General features: G+C 41.1%; 1 protein-coding gene across 2 annotated transcripts in view; it reads left to right on the top strand.

The window, feature by feature from the left end:
* NPR3 (natriuretic peptide receptor 3) overlaps nt 1-7,311 on the top strand; it is a 79,688-nt gene extending 72,377 nt beyond the window's left edge. The window contains exons 7-8 of one of the 2 annotated variants that reach the window (XM_040262287.1): nt 346-433; nt 1,437-7,311. In XM_040262287.1, the coding sequence (XP_040118221.1) occupies nt 346-433; nt 1,437-1,548 (200 nt within the window). In that variant the 3' untranslated portion in view covers nt 1,549-7,311. The remainder of the gene's footprint in view (nt 1-345; nt 434-1,436) is intronic. The other variant, XM_040262288.1, reaches the window with a different exon arrangement.
* Nucleotides 7,312-23,934: the final 16,623 nt, after the last annotated feature.

Here is a 23,934-nt window from a genome sequence, read left to right on the forward strand (position 1 = left end):
CTGCTCCCATCACCATGACCACGACCACCACCATCACTGTGCCATCACTGTCACCACCACCATGACCACGACCACCACCATGACCACGACCACCACCATGACCACGACCACCACCATGACCACCGCCACTACCACCACCAATACGACCACCACCACAACAACAATGAACAGGATTGCCTAGAAAAAGTTTCTTAAAAAGAAAGGAAAACTGGAAAATTTGCCTCAAGTGGTAAACCACGAAATATCTTCTAATGAATGAAAATTTTCAATGAATGAAAAGTCAGAGTGAGGCATTTCTAGCTGTTTTTCAAAATGAACTCAGATTATCTATGTTTCTTTTTCAAGCAGGTGGCCTAGAAGAATCAGCGGTGACAGGAATTGTTGTGGGGGCCTTACTAGGAGCTGGTTTGCTAATGGCCTTCTACTTCTTCAGGTTAGGACTGCTTTATAAAGTTCTAAAATTTACTCTCCTTAATTGCCTGTCATTTGCCTTTGCACGATCCTCCTTGTAACTTGTCCATATCTTGCTCTTACCCAAAAAGCAAGGTAGTGAAAAGAGCTAAACCTTCCACTGGTGTGACTCTGGTTTGGTGGTCAGGGGGTCAGCACACCAGTCAGTGGATCAGGGTTTCTACTGTATCCCCCTGTGTGCCGTAGAGCCATTGCAATCTTTTGCTCACAAATATTCTGACCTGAATTCCTTCCAACCACCACATGCATAAGTGGAGACAGAATCTGGACAAAGGGGAAATCAACTTCCCCAGTCTCAGGCTTCCTCCAATTTAGGAATAGGTGGTGAGTTCACTTTCTGTAGAGAAGGAAGTGACTCTGAGCAGTCTGTACTCTCAAGAGGTCTGTGCTCAGTCTTTGAGAGCCCACATGCTTCGTGACCACTGTGGTTAAGCCCTGAGTCTTATAAACTTGTAATATTTATGTGTGTTCAAGATACTGATAGTTTCATCTCTTGAGGGCTGTCCATTCCTTTGTAATCTTTGGGGGTTGAGTTTGAGGCTTATTAAGTCATTGGACCATGATTTTTTCATTTCTGCATGGCAGTGTAACTCTGGGTGTGTATGACTCTTTGTGGGAACAATTGCATTCCTGTATACTTCATCTGATCTTTATCTAGGGCATATCCTGGGAGCTGAGGGGTATAATGTGGCAGAACAGACAGGACTTAACCCGCGAGGCACCCAGGGAAGAACAGGAAGGCTTGTTCTATGGTATTGGGAAAGGAGGCCAATTTTCCTCCTTGAATAAGGGCAGTATGCCTTGGGGCATCCCACTTTAATCTCTGACTAGGGCTTCATATTCTGTCACTTCTCATTTATCAACCCAAACCCAGATGTCCCTTGAGGGCATTCTTTGTAAGAGAAACCATAGTATTTTGTAGCCAAGTGAGGTTTCATTACTACATTCACTTTCCTTCTACCCAGGAAGAAATACAGAATAACCATTGAGAGGCGAAACCATCGAGAAGAAAGCAACGTTGGAAAACACCGGGAGCTACGGGAAGATTCCATCAGATCCCACTTTTCGGTGGCTTAAAAGGAAGCCTGTTCTTTTGGCTTGAGATTCTTTAAGGAGATAGATGGGATGAAAGACATCAATGGAATAGAAGGGGCGCTCTTGAAAAACTCATTCTTTTAAACAGTTAGTCATTTTGTTATAAAATTTCTTTAGAAGCTCAGGAACTATTATTAATCACCATATGCCTGCTGGCCTCTCATCTCATGACAAACAAATACAAGAATATAACATCACTGCTAAATGTTGATACTGTTTCAAGGGCATATGACTAGATTTATGTTCTGAAAGTCTGAGGTTTCCATATCTTGATGGTGTTTGGGGGCATTTTACACAAGGCTATAAAATGTGTTTTACTTAAGTGAGATGTTTTATAGCTAGAATAAAATCATTTTTACATGTAGGATATTATTGAAAAGAATTTAACCCCAAGAAGAAGAAAATGTAATGAAAATCTCAAGGTTGAAAATGCAGCATTCCTCTCTCTAGAGCTGGTGGAGGGATCTGAGGTCAAGGACGCTCTGTCTGATGTATGCATTCAGGTCCTGACTTTACGTCTTGAAAAAGAATTTCCCCCACCTCTTTCAGTGTCTTGTAAGAGTTACTCTGGAAAGTTGTAACTATGAATGAGAGAGGATTTATGCAGAAAAAGCAAATCTAAACTATTTCATTTTTTAAAATATAAAAAACCTTATTTCACACTAACATTTTATTTTTTAAGTATTTTAATCTTATATTTTGCTATTAGAAAATGTGTCTATTTTTTCATTTTGAAGTTTAAATTTCACTTATATTTAAAAAAAAAACATGGGTAATGTGTACAGCAAACCAATAATGATGAAAGATGCCTCTTTTTTTTTTTCTCCCTGTTTCCCTCTTCCCTGTGGCCATAGCCCAATACAAATTGCTGCTTTAACTACAGAGATCTAGAAATGTATTCAGATTGTAGACTCTACAGGAATACGTCAATTTACTTGCTTTAAATGCAAGCTATTTTAGGGATAGTCTCCTTTCAGTTCTGGCCAAATGATGAGTATCAGGATCAAGGATGAAATTTATTAGAATTAAGTCAGGTTTTATAAAGGGAGGCAACCTTTTTTTCTCAAGAAGAACTTATAGAGAGTTAGAACTTGGCAGTATGCATAGAAATGATAATTTAATAAATGACATTTTACCAAAATTGACAATTATGATTTTGGTTAAAAGAGGGAATCTAAACAGCTAATATGTTCCCTTTTAGTAAACACCACAGAACTTTGCAGACATCCACTAATAACTTGTGTAACAGGGGTTGGGTATGGATATCAGGAATTGGTCAAGGTTGAATAATTATTTGCCGAATTTCAACTTTGCACCTAGTACTCTGTGTATAGGTTTAAGCTTAGGTTGCCACTTTCATGTATAATTTGTGGAGAAAACAGACAGTGAGGGAAGAATGGGAAGTTGTCAGATCAGTGTACTATCTTATAATGATGTTATGAAGGTCTTTCCTCAATAATGTTTTCAGCATCTGGAAAATAGTGTTAAAGATTATCTTAATGTCTATAAAAGACCATCTACAGGAGGAAAATAGGACAGCTTAAGAAAATAGGAGGGTACAGAAATTGGAGCCATTCCTAGGTAGTGATGGAAGTTGTGGTTCACACTGGTAATGGAGGTGGAGGTGCGGCATGTGAGAGCTGCGTGTCCTGGAAGTTGGCCTGAGCTTGCTTCCCTGGGGGTGTCCGTCTCTTCTATTTCAGCTAGTCACAGTGAATGGATTATTTCTGTGTAAGGCACATTTCTCCTATATTGTTTAAAAATGGAATGCATGCAGCTGGAGAACATGATAAAAAGATGAACTCTGATCAACTGAAAGAGCTATGTTGTAGCTCTCCATGCTGAGTGCAGTGGAAAAAGTGCTGAAATCAAAACAGGAGGGAAAAAGAAGGCAAGAGAGGCCAGCTCCAGAAATTCTAACATAGGAAGAGAGCTTGGGAAGTGAAATCCAGGAAAGCAAAGTGTGTAGCATGTTGGGATTGCTCAACATGAGAACAGAATGGAAGGGTTGCATCTGTCTTATTTTTGTGAATTGAGAGTTTATTTCTCTCTATTTTTATTTTTCAGTGGTATTTTCCATATGTTTTAGAAATACTCATTTTCTATTATCTTGTGTTTGTAAAAAAACATTTAAATTTGAGCCTATGTACTTATTACAGGGAAAAAACTCTCTACCTGGTTGCAGTCTTTGGGTGGAAACATTTCTAACCTTTCTAGAATTTTTATAGGGGTGATTAATTTTTTAATTTTTTAAATTATGAAAGCATGATAACACATTTATAGGTGACTTGGAAAATACAGAACAAAGTTACATGTACTTCCACTATATAATTATTTTTTTAAGTAGATAAGGTTTTTAGTTGGAGTTTCAATATCAAATTCTCAAAAATTAATAGAATGAATATACAGAGAAGTAGGTGGATATAGTAGACCTGAAAAGCACTATGAACCAATTTTACATAATTAAGATTTATACAGTTTTCACACAACAGTAGGATACAAATTCTATTCAAGTTCCCATAGACTATATACTAGGAGACATTGGAACACAGCCAGGGACATAAGACCAGGTGCAAAAATTTGATGGTCTAGAGTTATTGGAATCATGCAGAATGTTCTCTTGTTAGAGAACAATATCATGTTAGAGATCAATTATGTTAGAGATCAATATCAAAAAATATTTGAATATAACAACTCTAGTATTTTTAAAGCAGATATATTTTATTTCTATTTCAGGTAGAAGAATCGTAGTAAACAGTATTATGATTCCCACATAAAATCTTAAAAGTTTTAAAGGATAATTTAGTCTTTTAAAAATAGTAGAGCCAATCATGAGATTTATGATTTGTGGATGTCATTCTCTTCCAATCTTAAAGCAGTTCTACAGTTCTTGAGGTTTATTACTTATTTACACATCTGTTGTCTATTCTTTCTTCCCTGAAACTGTCATATAAGTTATAAAACCCTATCAAGTTTTGAAAAGTTGGAAAACATTTTCTAAAGCTGTAGGTGTTTGGCTCAAGTTTACCCTGGTTTAAGACTTCTGGAGACTTACAACTCAGGATTTAATTTTCTAATTGCTAACATCTTTGACAACTAGTCACTCATACTTTGCCAGTAGCCACATATCATATGGTAAGATAAACAAGACTTAGTTGTTGAATCATTTTATAAATTATTACCCTGAAATCCAGGGTGTTCAGATTCCAAAAGGGGATACTTTATCAGTATTTTTTCATCAGGTCTAACATAAGTTGACACCAATACAGGTCAAAATGAGTATATACTGTTAGTGTATGGACTCTTGGTTTTGGAAATAAGTCTAGGTTTTCATGGTCATCATCATCATTTTAGATTTTTTTCTTTGCTGGACTCAGAAATAAAAGCTTCCTCTAAATGATCACTTCTATCCGGGAAGAACTTCCTGTATAGAGTGTGCATCTGCCCCCACAGGTTCCCTGACGAAATCCATGTAAACACTCATTTATCAAAAGAACCATTAGCTTGTTCTTTCCTGAACTACAAACATAGTTCTGCAGGCTTTAAAATGGTTCTTGACTCTTCAGGGAAGGGAGAAACATATGGAAAGTTGATGCCTTCTTTTCCCCTTTTCCTTAAATTCAAAGACTTACTTTGGAAAGTTAGTCATATCTCCCTACTCACAGGATCCTGGGATCACTCACTAATTCAAAGCTCCTGTACCTTTTGCGCCCATAACTGACCACTTCCCTTCTGGTTGCTGCTGATTTTGGGAATGTGATATGTGCCCTTGACCATGGAATTAAGGCCATTGTATAGACTTTAAACAGATAGAGACAGGAATTCAGAGTAGGTCCAGTGGCCTTACCACCTTCTTGTGAGTGAGCATGAAATATCTTTTTGTGAAAGTCTCTTTGGGAGACCAAATAGAATATTATGCCACTGGTATTCAGGGAGTGTCTGTAAACTGAAAGGAATACATACCTATACTTTTTGGGACACAAAGCATTCAGATCCTGAGTGGATGCAGTCATAAGGCCAAACACCAACTAAAATCAAGTCCCTTTCATGGGTTTTGTTTAGTTATGCCCTGTGGTTCAGTGCTTCATGAGAAAGCTGAAGGTGAGGTGAATTTCCTCCTTAGTGAAAAAACAGGAAACTAATATCATGGAATATGTTTTGGGAGTAGTGTGAAAGCACAGAGAGTAAGATGGTGCTGTTCAGAGGAACCCATTTCTTTTTCAGTGCATCTTTAGAACCACCTATAATTCAAAATCACCTATAGATTCACCTTTAGAACCACATATAATTCAGCTCCTCTCCCACGAGAAGAGTCAGGATCAAGCTCTTCCAAAAGAAATGGAAGAGGGTAGTGTTGCCAGCTGCCACCATATTTACCACCCCTCTCCCCTCCCCCATCCACTGTGCATCATGGCTCCAAAGGTGCAGCAGCTTCATGCCACGCAGGTAGCAGTCTGTGAGTAGGACCTCCATACTTTCTCAAAAGGCAGAAAGGAGACAGTGTGCTGGCTGTAAGAATGTGGCTGACTTTTGATCAGAACCCTTACCTAACTTGACCACGTGCTCCTGGGGCAGTTCAAGCCTCTGATGTGCATATACTCCAACAAAACTGGCTTCAGTTTTCAGCGTGGAGCTCTCACAAATGTCTCTTGCAGGTGTGTCCCCATAGCTAGACTCTAGGATTAAAATGACTTTCAAGAGGTGCCGGATTGGAGTTTGTTCAGATTTCTCATTAACCACTAATGTTCATTCATACCAAAGCAATTTTAAACCAGCTGATGCTATTAATGTTCATATTTTCATCTACTTCAAACACAGTATAAAGGTTTCAATGGGAGCCAAGGCTCAGAAGTAAAAATCCATATGTTATAATAGCTCTTTGATGTACTAGGCGGTGATTCCCAGGGGACATATTTGAACAAGCAGAATTAAGAGTTAGCAAAAAGTGCTGCATTGCTTTGAGTCACATGTTTAAAGACCTAAATTTCCATGTGCAAGGAATAAAGGGCCCATTCACCAGAGTAAGTCACAACATAGGCTACCGAAGGGGTTTTTATTTGCTGGGAGAACAAAGCTGTCATAGCACATAATACCAAGGCAGAGAAGGTTGAGAAACAGGCAAATTTGGATTTTGAGACACGATGTCCTATTTATTATTCAGTGTCAAGATCTTAAAGTGTGTAGTGTGGTGTGTCTTACAAAACAGCAATGAGGTGCCCTTACCGCCCTGGAGATGCTGTGAGTTTGCAGATCTTTCTGCTGGATCCTGGGAATCTGAGCATTGTTCCCTGTGCATGGTGAATAATTGAATCCAAGAGGACACAGAACAGACATTGTGGGCAATTACTCCTGCAGCCCTTGTCTCCCAGGCCATATTATTCATCAGTAATTTACATATTGGAATACCGAACATTATACACTTACCATGAGTCTGGTAGAAAAATGAAAGTAAAAAGCTGACAGCTACATACAGTTTATTATTCTAATGTAAGTAGAACTATCTGCATATAATGTGATTTAATTTATTGTTGTTTTGTGTAGAAAATGAAAATTAATGACTGTGGTTATAACCCCTGTTTTGTATAATATATTTTCTTTCTGGTGCAAATTGGTCATTGAAGATATCTTCATTTGGTGTTTGGATATAAATGTGTATGTGTTCTTATAAATGTTTCTATTAAGCAAGAATGCCACATGCTCACAGGATAACAATGTGTTCTCATTAAAAAATACATCCCACCGAAACCTTTTCCTGTTTATAATTCAACCAATATACACTGCAAATATTCATATTCTCTGAGGACTTCCTGTTCTCCTAGGACCAGTTTAGAGAAAGTGGAAGTGTCAGTTGCTCAGTTCTGTCCGACTCTTTGCAACCCTGTGGATTGTAGCCTACTAGGCTCCTCTGTTCATGGGATTCTCCAGGCAAGAATACTGGAGTGGGTTGCCATGCCCTCCTCGAGGGCATCTTCCTGACCCAGGGATTGAACCCTGGTCCCCTACATTGCATGTGGATTATTTACTGTCTGATTTACCAGGGAAGCCACAGTTTAAGTACAAGAATATTCAGCAGATGTGATGAATTGGGCTCTCTGAGGGATACCCATGAAAGAACTCAAGAATTTCTTCCCAGAAAAGGGAAATTTGCCTAGAAATAAGAGGATATGTTATTAGAATGAGGAGTAAACCCTGAATTGTCAGGTAAGGGAAGAAATGTTTGTGAATGATATTGTAAGTCTCTGCAGCTTGAGAACACCACGTAGCTACATGTTGGCCCCATTGACTCATATTATTATGTCCCTTGCCCACTTTGATGAGATCCTAAGTCAGTTCTGTCCCTCTAAAGTGCTTCTCAGGCTCTAGTGTACTGGACAAGTCAACAGCCTCAAGCATCTGCAGGCACCTCTGGTTTATAAAATGTTGCTTCACTCTCTGGGAGGTTAGTCATGATTTACATTAAGCCCAAGAAATACACAGTGATTCTAGGGCTGGATCAATGTGCCCCAGGTCCTGCTTCTGCTGCTGCCGCCACTGCCAGTGAGGTCCCCTGGCAGTGCCATCAATGTCACTCACACTGGGTACCAGAGTTTGAGAAGATTCCACAGCAGGTGGGGGCGTGGGAATGGGAGGCCAGGATGTGGGTGGGTGTTGCAGGAATGAAGGGTGAGGCCAGGAAACCTCCAGGAAACACAGGGTGTCTCAGTCCATTCGGGCTGCTGTAACAAAATACTATGAACTGGGGCTTACACGACAGAAATATATTTCTCATTGTTCTGGCAGGGTTGGTTCCTGGTAAGGGCTGTCCTCCTGGTTTATAGATGGCTTCCTTCTTCTTGTGTCCTTACATGGCCTCTCGTGTGTGTGTGTGTGTGTGTGTGTGTGGAGAGAGAGAGAGAGAAAGGGAGGGAGGGAGGAAGAGAATGGGGAGGAGGGAGGCTCTTTGGTGTTTCTTCCCACGAGGACACTTTTCCTATGATAGAGCCTCATCTTTATGACCTTATTTAATGTTAATTACTTCTTTGGAGGCTCTGTCTCCAAATACAGCCACACTGGGGGTTGGGACTTCAACATATGAATTTTGAGGAGGACACACATATTCAGTCCATAACACAGTGTATTCCCACTACTTTCCTACGTCACTTTGGGGACCATGGCTTTCCTGAATCTTTCCATTCTCCCTCCTGCTCATTTTGAATTTCTTCATGAACACCCAACACTCCACAATAGACCAAAGATGCCTCATGACTGTGGCTAATGGCGTGGGTTGGGGGTATGTCTCTGGAAGAAGCCTTGGGAATTCTGCATACCATTGATTTAGGGCCTCATCTTAACCCTAAATCTTGGGCTTCTGAGGTTGATTTAAATAGCAGCTGGTATAGGGAGAGGTACCAATGGTTGTGCGTCTTTAAAAGAATAGCAGCTTAACAAACCATCTCATCACCAAACAAGAACCAAGATAAAGAATTCCTTTTGCAGGCTTTATGCACCCCTGACTGTTAAAGCTCCTGAAGCCATGCCATTTGCACTTTATAGATGAGGACACATGGAGCCAGCCTCCTGGGGTTTATATCCAGGTTCTGAACCTTGTGGCTCATGTCACCTGTGTAACAATGGTGCTGAGCTCATCGGGCTGCTGTGAGGACTTCAAACCTAAGCATGTGGTGAAGCCATCAACAGAATAATCCCTACACTCTCCCGCTTCTTTGGATAAGAAGGCAAAACCCTCAGCTGGCCATTTTTGAGGCTTTTCGAGACAATTTGGCTTGACGATATCTAGTCTTGCCCTCTTAGAGGATGAAATCAGAGACTATAAAGAGAAAGAGGTCCCTTTTCTGTATACTGTCCCCCTGACAGAGGGTCCAGATAAGGCCTAGAGGGGACAGTTCCAGTCTCATGGCCTGCAAAGCTCTCACAGGGCTGGAGCAGTCACATTCAAGGCTGTTTTCTCCTCAGTTGGACCAGGGTGTCACACCTGCCACACACGTCTTGCTTCCCGACCCCCACTGAGAGGGCCTTGAGGGCCCCTCCCTGGGCTCAGCCCCCTGGACCATGACACTAGCTTCTGGGATCAGTCAGAGCAGCCCCCGCTCCCCATCCCACCAAGAAAAAGGACCCTCAGGTGTCCTGAAGGACATCTTTCCCACTAGGGGCTGCCCTCTGCCCTGGTTTCCCTGCGAAGGCTGGGATCTTGTCCCAGACACAACAGCAGCACCTCATAAGTGTGTAAGTGGATGGCGGGGATTTGCCAGTGTAGACAAAAGGGGGTTCTTATTCCACTACCACTTCTGTTAGCCAAAGAGAGACCAGGCGTCATGAAGGCTGGTGGAAAGTGACTGCAGCAAAGCCCCAGAATTCCTGGTGCCTGTGGGGCTTCTCCCCCCAGGCCTAGGGCCCCAGAGACCAGATGAAGACAGGGCGGTCTCCCCAAAGGCTGCCAAGTGTGGGGAGTCAGCCAGGCCGGTCTGGGAGGCTGCATTCCAGGCTCCGTCACCTCCTCCGCATCCCTTCTCTCAGGAGCCAGTGCAGGGCACCCTCTGGCTGGGGTGGGGCGGAGGAGGGGTGGATAGGCTCCATTAAAACTTGAGAAGCACCAGCTGTGTGTGAGAGCTATACTCCCCTGGGGGGCCAGCTTGAGTGCCGTCAAAGGTATTTGATGCTTTCAGACAAAAATCCGGCCAGAGACTATCTAAATAGAACTTGCCACCTGGTGTCTTAGTTGTGTAACCTTGATAGTGGTTCTTGGCATTTTATTCAGAAGGGAAATGAAGCATGAGCAAGACTGCGTGCCCGTCCTCATCCAATTCCAGTGGCTGCTGATGGAGAGCACCCTACAAGCCAAGCCAAGCTTGCACCGAGCACCTGAACTGGGATCATTTATGTCACCAGACATGGTTATCCATATGTCTCCCCCATGAAGCGGGACTGTGGTCATCCCCTCACTGTGTGTGTGTGTGTGTGTGTGTGTGTTAGTTGCTCAGTCATGTCTGACTTTGTAACACTATGGACTGTAGCCCGCCAATTTCCTCTGTCCATGAGATTCTCCAGGCAAGAACACTGGAGTGGGTAGTCATTCCCTTCTCCAAGGGATCTTTCTGACCCAGGGATCGAACCTGGGTCTCCTGCATTGCAAGCAGATTCTTTACTGTCTGAGCCACCAGAGAAGCCCCCTCGTTATTTTAGAGGTGGGTAAACTGAGGCACAGAGAGGCTAAGTAACTTGCCGAAGGTCTCCTACACAGAAGCTATTACACAGCAGGGCTGGGGTTTGAAGGCAGACTGGTGACCCTATCAAGGACCATGCCAGACTGCTGAATTTTGTGGCTGGTGATCACATTAAGTCTCCATCAGTAGCCCTCTTCATTACCTTCCATGTTCAATCAAATTCCCTATCTCTTCTTTGTTTCTACTGCCTTGAAACAAGGCCTTTATAACCTCACCCCACATGAGCAGGGAGAAGCCTCCTAACTCTTCTGATTTCTAAGCTCTCCTCTTTTAACTCATTTTTCTCACCATTGCCCTGTCAATCTCCCTAAAATACTGCTGTGATAACACTCCTGTCCTCTTTGATAACCTATAACAACTCCCATCCTCAGAGGTCGATTGCATATTCTGTGCCTGGTGGTCCAGCCCTCCCCCTTCAGTCTCTCTCTATTGCCTTATTATTCACTACCTCTTGTTCAGTCGAATGGTGCTGAAATTGTCTTGCTCAAATTGATTTATTTGTCATCTACTAAACATTCCTTGCGCTTTCCTGCCAGCAGTGTTTTATTCCCACTGTTCCTCCCACCTGGAAAACACTTTGCTTTTTAACCAGGTCCATGCATCCTTCACTTACAGTTTACATCCCAGGTGCTCAGTAAGCTCCCTCATCCACCCTCGCTAGGCTGAGCTCCACCCTATTCTGTGACATTTATTGTCTCAGGGGTTATGAATGGGTGATCTACAGATGTGTTTGGCCAGTCAATGTTTAGACAGGGAAAAATAAAGAAATTTGAGTGTTCTGAGATGGGACAAACGCTCTCCAGTTTGCCGGATCCCTGCACTCTTGATTTTCTTACACCCAGTTTTCTTGGGGCTTGCAAACTCCACCTGTACAGCTAATCGGGCAACCACGGGGAGCATCCCTTCTACTGCCACGTTACTTATCTTTTCAGCATCATAACTTCGAAGTTGCTGGTCTTCAAAGAATTCTCTGACACTTGGATTTGTTTCTCTTCCTTTACCATCTTTGTCAAGTACCAGGTGACTCTGAAATAAAAGATTTCCGGTCCCAGGGGAATTATTACCCCAAAAGACTCTGTGTGGTTTTGCAATGTTAATATTCAATACATAATGTTTCTGCTTTGTGAAAATTTTAAAAACTGGGATATTCTTAAATGGTCTCCCACAGGGAGGAATCTAGAGCTTAAATTCCTGCTTTTCTATTACTAACTGTGGGGCCCAGCAAACCTCACTAACTGTGAGCCCTTCCCAAGCCTCAGTTTCCTCCTTTGTGCAATCAGAACAATAACCACTTCATTGGGTTCACGTGGCACCTGATGTGACCAGAAACTCAATAAATCAAAGCTGCTACTATATTCATGAGGCAGCCTTATTTAACATCTCAAGTTCTTGGGTTCTTGGGGTGAAGCCTGGAGTAAACTGAGACCATGGGGTCTTTTGGCATGGACCTTGCCTGGTGGCTCAGATGGTAAAGAATCTGCCTGCAATACAAGAGGCTCAGGTTTGATCCCTGGGTCAGGAAGATCCCCTGGAGAAGGGAATGGCAACCCACTCCAGTATTCTTGCCGGGAGAATTCCATGGACAGAGGAGCTTGGTGGGCTACAGTCCTTAGGGTCACAAAACGTCAGACAGGACTGAGTGACTGAGTGCGTGCACACACACACACGCACACACAGTGTGAGACTAAATCTTGTCTTCTGGGCCAGCCTCCCCTCATCTCCTTTTTGCATCCTAGGAGCTTAAAGATATCCATTGAGTAAATCTTCACTGGCTGATTCTTTTAAGGGCTACACAAAACCTGTGTCCCAACACAGTCCTGATAGTTCTTCTTTGCCTTCCTTTGAGTGATCCCTCACATTCTGACTAGTTGAGATTAAGAAGTTATCTTCAAACCAAAACTGTTGGCAGAACAAACCTCTCAGACTGAAGCTCTTTTCTTCAAAGGTTTCATAGCTGTTTCTCCAAACCATTCTCCAGTGCTGAACTTAGAGCAGCTAAGTTTAAAAAGGCTTAGAGGTTTCAATATGATGGTTTGGAAGGATACAGTAAGTGGAGTGAAGCGGACATATTGGTGCATGATTGTCACTATCCTGATTGTTTTTATTATGATAAGCTGATCAGTAGTGATCTGTCTTACTATAGAAGCTGCTTGTAAAGTAACTAAACAGTAAACTCAGGTCTAGAAACCAGCGTTTCAAAAGTCTATTTTACTTTTTACACTAGCAGATGAAAGATATCCCATGCCCTAAAAAGAACCTTGAATGTTAGGATGAATTTCCCAGCTTAATAACAGCCCTGGTGAGTGTTCTGCCCTGAGGGTCTACTGGGAGATCAAATATTTTGATTCTTTTAATGGAAATCCTTAAAATATGAATATGTTTTTGTGATCTCGGCTAAGATTCCCAATTGTCCCTCAGTATTTTGGTGAGGCTGTGTATGCATTGCAAATTGGAGGATTGTTGCTGAAGCTGAAGTCCAATACTTTGGCAACCTGATGCAAAGAGCTGAATCATTGGAAAAGAACCTGATGCTGGGAAAGATTGAGGGCAGGAGAAGAAGGGGGTGACCGAGGATGAGATGGCTGTATAGCATCAGCTACTCAATGAACATGAATTTGAGCAAACTCTGGGAGATTGTGGAGGACAGAGGAGCCTGGTGTGCTGCAGTCCGTGGGGTTGCAAAGAGTAGGAGAGTCAGACATGACTTAGTGACTGAATGACAAAAGAGATGGGAGTTTTGAGAGGGAATCAGGATTAAATGAGAGCATGAGGGTACAGCCCCTTTGATGGGATCAGTGCCCTTAATACCGCTTTTACAAAAAAACACAAAAAATACCTGCTCTTTCTCATCTCCCCAGTACTCCACCAGTTCAGTCATATTAAAACATATTAAAAAATATAGAAAATAAAAATTTAATTCAAAACAATTGAAATAAAGTAGGCCTTCCAAAGAAGCAGTCCATATCATTTGTGCATCATTATCTCTTGTGACATTTTCAGTACTGATATTATAGTGTTCAGTTCAGTTCAGTTCAGTCGCTCAGTCGTGTCCAACTCTTTGCGACCCCATGAACCACAGCAAGCCAGGCCTCCTTGTCCATCACCAACTCCTGGAGTCCACCCAAACCCATGTCCACTGAGTCAGTGATGCCATCCAGCCATCTCATCCTCTGTTGTTCCCTTCTCCTCCTGCCTTCAATCTTTCCCAGCATCAGAGTCTTTTCCAATGAGTCAGCTCTTCCATCAGGTGGCCAAAGTATTAGAGTTTCAGCCTCAGCATCAGTCTTTCCAATGAACACGCAGGACTGATTTCCTTTAGGATGGACTAGTTGGATCTCCTTGCAGTCCAAGGGACTCTCAAGAGTCTTCTCCAACACCACCGTTTAAAATCATCAATTCTTCTGCGCTCAGCTTTCTTTATAGTCCAACACTCACATCCATACATGACGAAAAACCATAGCCTTGACTAGATGGATCTTTGTTGGCAAAGTAATGTCTCTGCTTTTTAATATGCTCTCTAGGTTGGTCATAACTTTCCTTCCAAGAAGTAAGTCTTTTAATTTCATGGTGTAGAAGCTATCTAAGAACACTCATAGTAGAGCAAAGAAAATTTTCAGGGCTGCCACAGAGTAATGAACGCATGCATGCGTGCTAAGTCACTCCAGTGGTGTCCAACTCTTTGCAACCCCATGGATCTTCTGTCCATGGGATTCTCCAGGCAAGAATATTGGAGTGGGTTGCCATGCTCTCCTCCAGGGGATCCTCCTGACCTAGGGATTGAACCAATGTCTCCTGTGGCTCCTGCACTGCAGGCGGATTCTTTACCGCTGAGCCACTGGGGAAGCCCAGAGTAATGGATACAATTTCCTAAACAGAATGAGAAACCCAGCATCAGCCTCCATCTTGGAAACCATTTGTGTGAATGACATGAACTCTGAGACTGGCTACCACCTTTTTTTAATCTCTTAGAGAGAAAATAGTGTTTTTAATATACCCTCATAAAGTCAAAAAATGAATCAGTAACATAATAAGTCAATTTCCAGGTTATTATCTGCATGGCCTAGCTACTGCCTCAAAAGACTGACATTTTCCTCTCTCTTCCCTCACGAATGCTTAGTCCTCCACAGGCATCACATCTATGCTTCCATAATGGTATTTCTGACGCAGTTTTCGATTCTCAGTTTCATACCCAACCTCCAACCATCCAAACTTGACCTCCTTTTCTATCTTAGGAACTCAAGTACATTGTAAATGTTCCTGTTGATGAGCTCAATGTACAGTGTTAATAGAGTGTTCACATAGATGCAATGTTATGCTAAATAAAAAAGAACAGGGAATGTTCTTCGTGCCAAGCCAAGCCATGGACTCACATTCGGGTATTCAGATTGCAATGATCCCCTGAAGTTTCAAGTATGAGTGATGGTTTCTGCTGCACAAATAAAGGACTGTGAATAGGCATGAAAGAGTGAGTGCAATCCAGTACCCTCTGCAGGCACGGGGCCATTTAGATGTTCACGGTTCTCTTCTTTACTATTATCGCATACAACCAGGATATGGGGAAGTGTCGGAAGGTTACACTGCTAGTATAACACAGAAGTCAAAGATAAATCTATGTGAGTAACCTCAGTAGACTTTCTATCGCTGTTCTTACATATCACGTAGAAGACAGAGCGTCCAGGCATGGCTCACCTCAATGAAAATCGCTCTCTAATTCTTTCACTCTATTTGGGGAGGAGATCCCTGATGTGATCTTGGCTCCTCACTCTTTGCTTGAGAAGCCCATGGTAACTCGCTTTAACTGGTCGGTCCCCAAGGGCTTCATTCTTTAAATCCCATTCGAACATGTACAGGAGACATTCCTGCAGCCTACTTAGGAAACTATTTCTTGAGGAACAGTCATCACATTTCTGAAAAATTATGGTGGCAGCTGATCCAAAATCTTGGCCTTGAACTCCAGCCAATGTTTTCTTGACTCCAAAGTGTCCTGCCAAAACAAAGTAATCGCACAGCTGACAGAACCTCTCTTGTTACCTCTTAGGAATGACCATAATTTACAGCCTGCACTGCCAACGGGGGTCTCCCAGTGAACATACAGCTACTCTGGGTGCGTTTCAGTGAGTCATCTCAGGGCTAATAACCTCATGTTTACCTTCTCAGGGAAACACGGAATTCCTTGTTTGAGGAGAGCGAACATCACCGATAAGGAACTCTGTTTTTACTGTAACTGTGTGCCCCTTTTTCCTTCCAAGGTGCCTTACTGGTTTCCTGACCTGACAGCTTGGTGCCATGTCCTGAGGCCTCCAGTATTTCTCGTAGATGCTTGTTCCAGACTTGAGGGGGCCATGACCAAAATTGTCGCTATGGAGACTTTTTAAAGGAAACACATCACATTTGGCTTTAAAAGCAGACAAGACTCCCTCCTTCTAAAAGGAATAATTGTGTAATTTTCAGAAAGAACATTCTAGTCTTGACTATTCATTTTAAGGCAGAGTAGGCTCTGGATTCAGGACCCTCTGGGCTACAGATTCTAGGCGCTAGGAGCCTGGTAGTGGGGCAGGCAGGAAGAGTGAAAGACGTAACCATCAACTTTGTGAACCTGGGTGAGATAATAAGGAGCTAACAGCTCCTGAGAGACTAAATGCCCAGAGCTAGAAGACTCTGAGGGTCTCTAGGGTTTTTTAAGTTGTACTGAAGTAGCTTCAATGCCCTCTGCATTCTGATAAAGATAAACATACCCAGAAGACCCACTGAAGAAAGTTCACCCTGTCCTTCCTAAGAACTAGTCAATGGGAAGAAAGATCTGGGCACTAGTTCTGACCAGAAGGCTACAAGTCACCCAAGGTCACTAGAGAGATGTCAAGTCATGGCACATTTTCTCAGAAACTTTCATTCTCTGTTCCTGTATGGCGAAAACCCAAATCCTGGTTTCTGTAAACTGGCAAATCCCTACCCTCTTTGTACCAGGGTTCATGCTTCTACAGATCCAGTGTTCATTCCATTCCTTACGCATTTTGAGCCCCTGGAGCTCTCCGCTGAGTTTTTTTTGGTGAGCTCAGGTATGCATTTGAAGGAATGTTTGTTAGCGTTATCCAGCATTTCTAACTGTTCTGCAGCGGGAAGTCTCCAGGTAATCCTATCTTCTGTACTACCAGAAGTGAAGTCTATGAAATCTGATGTAAAGGGAACTGAAAGAGATCAACAATGGCTGTGCTTTCTTACCTTTAAGTGTCAGAACACCATGAAGTCCCAAATCAAGTTCTTCAAGGCGAGGTAAATTTCTGTAATGGGTGGTCTGTATTACTCCTGAGAGGAGCTTTCTGACAGAGGCATCAGTTACATTTTGTGCAGGGCTTCTGTGTCTGCTGCCTAGACTACATCTGTTGGTCACACTTCCCACCTGGGGAAGGGAGGCTCCTATTTATGGCTATGGACCAGACTACTGGTCCCTGTTTCTTAGACTCTGAACCATTGGCTGGCCTTCTTTTCATTTTTTGGTTATCCTGTGCCTGAATGTTTTGAACCATCACCTTGCTCCAAGCTAAAGAACCATGCTATTCCATCCTTAGAATGCTCCCCTGAGTCCCAACCCACTCCTATGTTTTAGCTCCCAGGATGTAGCACTTTCTCTGAGTCTTCTCCCCAGCACAGACAGGGGCACAGCATATGAAGACTCTGCTTTGACAGTTCAGGTAGTACAAATTCTAAGGAGGATAGAGGGAGTGGGTCTGTGGCATCAAAAGATGCAGATCGACCAAGAGATTCAGAATTGAGGAGACCTGAAGTTAGCAGATAGGAGGTCTTGCATAAGCCTTTTCAATCCCTTTTATATCCAAGGTTACTGTTTGTGCTCTCTCTTCCTTCATTCTCTGCAGCCTCAATAGTACCCAAGTTACTGGGAAGGACAAGTCTAGGGCCCTTAAAATTCTCCATATTCTTTCCCCCTTCCATCTTCCTCTTACCTGTGAGGAAACCTCTCATCCAATCTCTCCTGAAGTTAATTGTCAATGAAGGGAATGGTAATGTCTTTTTGTTGTGGTGGTGGTAAAAAAACACACCACATAAAATTTACCATCTAAGCCACTTTAAGAATACAGTTCAGCAGTGTTAAACATATTCATGTTGTTGTGAAATAGATCTCCAGAACATTTTTTATCTTTCCAGATAAAAATCTTTTTAATCTTAATTCTATACCCATGAAACAACAACTCCCCTTGTCCACCTCCCCATAGGCCCTGGTAACCACCATTCTTCTTTCTATTTCTATGAATTTGACTACTAGAAGTCTCATATAAGTGGAATCATACAGTATTTTTACCTTTTGGGGACTGGCTAATTTCACTTAGCATAATGTCCTCAAGGTTCATCCATGTTTTAGTATGTGTCAGAATTTCTTCTTTAAGGCTGAATAATATTCCACTGTGGGAATACATCACATTTTGTTTTTACTTTCATCTGTCAGTGAACATCTGGGTTAGCTATTGCTAATATTGCTGATATAAATGTGGATGCAAATATCTCTTTGAGATCCTGCTTTCAATTCTTTTGGATATACACAAAAGTGGGATTCCTGGGTCACATGGTAGTTCTATTTTTAATTTTTTGAGGAAGCTCTGTACTATTTTCTATAGCAGCTGCCTATTCCCACCAGTAGGCACAAGGGTTCCAAATTCTCCACAACCATGCCAATACTTGTTATTTTCTGTTTGTTTGTTTTTTTTTTTTGACAGTAGCTCTCCTAATGGATGTGAGGTAGCAAAGTCTTTCTTATATTTCTTCACAAAGTTCCTGGAATTATGGATGTTTTGAAAGCATCCCATCAGTCAACCTCTAGTTGTTCAGTTCAATTTTCAGTGTTCATGGGGATTCAAATAATCTTCAAAATTCAAAGAAGTTGCTACAAATTAAGAGTTTTCTGATCAAGAGTAAAAACATCTAGAAAGTTCATGTTTGCTTTCCATCCAAAATTATCACTCAATTAATGTTCACCACCGAATTCCACCTAGGTTCATTACATAAGTTTTACAGAGCTCTCCTTACAAGCCTCCTGTGTGTTTTCCTAATGATGGAAAGAACTTTTCGTATTGGTCTCTGCTTTTCTTGTGCCAGTTTTTTTTTTTTTATGCGTGGACTAGACTAGAACCATAGGAGTCCATTACCTTCTGATTTTCATTCTCACTCTCTCTCCTCAGTCTGGGATTGTTGGCTTCTTTTTGGAGGTCATAAAAGTTGCCTTGGCTGCCTTTAAGTAATGACTATAAGCAACATAGCATTTTTCCTGCAAAAGACTTTCTGTTCATCAAATCTCATTTGCAGTTGATATTGGATTAGAATCTGGTGATTTAGCTTGGCAAGCTGGTTCCTGTCAGCATCATGCCATTTCCAAGGAGGGCATCTTATGGTGTTTTCTGCCTGGTGTGACTCTCTCCAAAGCATGGCTCTGAAATGAGAAATTATACCTTTTACATTCCCCTTTATTTCCTTATTATCTCTTTAGTTACAGCTCTGTACCCATTCAACACAACAAAATACATGGCAAGGGGAGAACTTATGAGTTACAATCAATGAATATTTTATCTTATTGGGAGATAGCCTGAAGGAAACACAGTGTGCCAACCTATGCTTGACCCAACACTATTAAACATTTCAGTCAAGTACAGCTGAATGCTTCTGACCTTGAAACTCACTGGCAGCTGGGACTTTATAGATAAGTTAATCTGGGACCATGACACTTTTTGCTTATGTGACCAGGGTGGTAGTTCTCAAAAATATGCACCTTGGGGAAGCAATGTAACCCATGGACCCTACTTATTCACACTTGAAAATGCCTTTCAAAAATGCCCTCACTGTAATTAAAGGATAAAATGAAGACACTTTAAATAACAATTCAATGAGAGGTTGACATGAGAAGAAAATTTTTCCTTTATGACTAAAACAATGGTGAACATAAATCAGAAATCTTAAAAAAAAATTCAATGGCAGAAAAGAAAGATGGAAGAAAATTTGGTCCTTGAAGAAGCTGATGACCCATCTGGGGCCACCATTATAAGGACTTCCTCTTGTAGGTGATATTATTATTATTTAAGCTAGTTGAGTGGGTGTTCTCTGTTATTTGCAGCCAAAAGCATCTCAAGTCATGAAGCCTTGTATAGGGTTTGGTGTTTAATGAATGAACAATGGGAAGCTGTTAAAGGATCTCAGGAAAAGTGTGACACGGTCAGCCACGAGCTGAAAAAAGATGATCTAATTTCAGTGTGTGGAGACAGGGTTGTAAGGGTTTAAGGAAGAATGTGTGCTAAGTCACTTAAGTCATGTCCTACTCTTTGTGATCCTATGGACTATAGCCCACCAGATCCTCTGTCCATGGGATTCTCCAGGCAAGAATACTGGAGTGGTTTGCCGTGCCCTTCTCCAGGGGATTTTCCTGACCCAGAGATCAAACCCATATCTCCTGTGTCTCCTGAATTGCAGGCGGATTCTTTACCACTGAGCCATTGGGAAAGCCCAAAGAGGAATACAGTGTCTAAATATTAAGGAGAACCAGGCTTAAGGGGGAAGATTATGAGATACAGCTTGAAAATGCTGCATTTTCCTGCTGGAGATGCCTAGTAGGCAGTGAAATATATGGAACTTAGAGATGAGATTTTGATTAGAGAGATAAATTTAAGAATTATTGATATTTATAGCTATTGAAGTCTTGGGTGTGGATGAAAGGGGCTGAGATGAATATTTGAAGAACTTCAATATTTAAGGACAGGATAGAAGAGGATGAGTCTTCAAAGGAGACAGAGAATGAGAGGCAGTGTAGAGGGTCTAAATACCCTAAAGTCAGTCCATGGGTTTCTACTTAAGAACTCACAGGGTAGAGGATTGCTTGATGATTTCTCAATTTTCTTATTTCTGAGATCCTTGATTTTAAGATAAATCTTGACTTCTCCATAATGTGAAATCAATGAAAAATACTGTCGAATATTTTGTTTTAACTCTTGTCAATCCCCAATAATCCTTCTGTCTTCAGACTCACACTGAATATTATCTGTCCTTTTCTTACAGCATACCTTACTATGTATTGTGGTTGTACATGACTATGTCTCATTTCTCCAAGTAGGACTAGTTATTCTTAGAGGCCAAGAATTATGTCTTATTTATTTCCTTATCTATCTCCCCAAATTGCTGTACCTAATCAGCAAGACATTTTGAATGCAGTTGGGCACCAATACATTTTTTGGCAAATATGTATTTAGCACATAATTTAATACAATGGGTGAAACTGCTAACATTTAAAAAATTGAATTCTTGAACATGAACTAGAAAGTCTGAATAAACTCAAAGATTCATAAAAGAAAAACCTCATCCTGAAGAGATCTTAGGGTCATGAAACATTTCCCTGAAGTCTTCCCTCTGATGAGCATGCAGCTTGCTGTCTGTTTAAGATGGTAAGATCACTACAAATTATTGGCTTCCTGATTTTTGATTCAGTCTAATTATCAAGATATATAAGAGATAAAATAATCTTTACTTTGACCATGGCAATCTTATACCCCCCCAAATGTCTCATTTTCCTATCTCTTGCAATCTTCCAAATGAGATCCTTTCTCAAATGAGGAAGAAAGGGATGTTGCATTTGACCAAAGCAGGCTTCACAAATGGCTGGAGCATCAGAGACTGATATAATCTGCAATCTGAGTCAATATTCTCAGCTTTGTATTACTATAGTTTTGTCTTGTGACTGTGTTTTTAACTGATGTCCATCCAAAACAGCACATTTAACATTCAGCTAAATTCATTATAAAACCTAAGAGTTGGCAAACAATTGATCCATTATTATGGGACATTTGAATAAAGTGCAGAATGGAAGATGACACATACATTTATTTTTATTTTTAAATGAAGAAATTTAACTTAAAAATTAAAGTATGGTTAATTTACAATATTGTGTTAGTTTCAGATACACAGCAAAGTGCTTCAGATACATATATGTGTATATATATATATACATATATGTGTATATATATATATATATATATATAATTTTTTAGATTCTTTGCCATTACAGGTTATTACAAGATATTGAATATAGTTTCCTGTGCTATACAGTAGGTCTTTGTTGGAAACTTATATTTATTGATCCCTTCTATTGCTGGGCTCTTTAACAGTATTATTTCATTTGATAAGAGGAAAAGAAGTATATGTATATTTGTTTTCTGGTTTTACCTATATGTTAATAGATAGCTGAGAATTTTGAAAATCACTGGTCCAATTACATGACAAATTTAAGATAAAAATTAAACTAAATGATTTAAAGTCCTGGGTTTTTAAGAAATCTAGATTGGCTCTTCTGCTTTCACACATCCAATAGCCCCTCAAAATTCCCTCTTTATTAAGCCAGCAACCATTAAGTTACTCTTAAACCCACACTAAGTACTATTTAACACAGGGGACAGAAAGCCAGATAGGTCTGGTTTTTGGTATCAGTAGTGTCTTTGTTGTGGACAGATGTCAGCTTCCAAATTCTTACTACACTGTACAGACTTGTGTACCTCAGGCAACTTCATAGCTCAAACCCCACTCCTTGGGGACTTATAGCAACTTGTAAATCCATGAGGAATTTTTCAGCAAAGTTCTATTTCTTAGTTTATTCATGGATTAGACTTGTAAGAGTAGATTCATTCTAAGGCCCTAATGAGCAGGGCTTTTTTTTTTTTTTTTTTTTTCTTCCACACTGAAAGGAACACTTGCTTCTCTTTTTCCAACATTCAGCTTATGATGGTTTTAGAATTTATGTTCTCAGTTTTATCCCCCATTGACTTTGAAATCTTAGAAAATACTCACCATGGTTCTTCCCAGAATCCAGCACTATTCAAAGCCTTTCTTTATGTAGCATTAGAAAATGGAGACCCACAAAACTATTTCACATGAGCCTGTTGCTCTGGTTTACTTCTAGGAACATTGGCTCTGCTCTTCCGACTAACCAGAAGTCACGACAGTGGTCTAATAATTGAGCGGTGCCTATTATTAGAGGTGGAGAACATGAAGAGGATTCTCACGCCAAGTTTCTCAGAGTTGGGGTAAAGGTTAAGTTCTTTTTTCTTTCACTAGAAAAGATTTGATCTAGATTAAAACAACAACAACAACAAAACTCCCAAATAATAGATGTCTTTGGAATGAGGCTCATAGAAACAAGATGGGAAGTATTAATCCCATTGCCCACTTGGCTGCTTGTGCCAGCATCATGGTTGCAATTGGTTGGGGGCGTTTCATTGATTTCTATGGAGCCATCAGTATATGGGTTTTTAAACTTTCTATTCTGAGCTAAATTTCCTTTTAGTCTTCAATATTTGCTCATTTCTGTTCCGTTATTCCCAAACTTCATCCTTTCCTGCTTCACTTCAGTTCAAATGCATTTCAAGGGTACCCTTTTCTTTGGAGGCCATCGGACATAAAAAATGAGCTGAAACGTTCCTTAGAGTTCACCCACTATGATGTCTTCATTTCACAAATGAGGAAAATGAGGCAAAGGGAAAGGAAGGAAATTGTTGGTCACAACTTAATAGCATCTTAGCTCTCCTGAGTTCTGATTCAGCCACCAGACCAAAAAGGCAATATAATTTGAAGCAGAGATCAGAATAAAGGCACATGTCTGGATAGTTTGTTCCTTCACTCATTGAGCCAGTCAGTTGCAAACTCAGTCATGTTTGTCTCTTTGTGACCCTATGGACTGATTTCTGCCAGGCTTCTCAGTCCATGTAATTTTCTAGGCAAGAATACTGAAGTGGGTTGTCATTTCCTACTCCAGGGGGTCTTCCCGACTCAGGGATCAAACCCGAGTCTCTCGCATCTCCTATACTGGGAGGCAGATTCTTTACCACCTAGGAAGCCTCTGATTCCCTCACTATATGACCCTATATTAGCTTTCTGTGCTGTGACAAATCTCACCAAAGTATCTTAAAACAATATACATTTACCTTGTCACTATTTATATATATAAATAAATATATATATAATATGCTATTTGTTTCTTACTATTTCTATGGGTCAAGAATATATATCAAGGTTTAGCTGGATTCTCTGGCTTCATGCTGTAATAATCGAAGTACTGGCCAGGTTGTGTTCTCATCTGGAGGCCTGACTAGAGAAATAGCCTCTTCCG

The sequence above is a fragment of the Oryx dammah genome, unplaced genomic scaffold (genome assembly GCF_014754425.2).
Source record: "Oryx dammah isolate SB20612 unplaced genomic scaffold, SCBI_Odam_1.1 HiC_scaffold_20, whole genome shotgun sequence".
NCBI lineage: Eukaryota > Metazoa > Chordata > Mammalia > Artiodactyla > Bovidae > Oryx > Oryx dammah.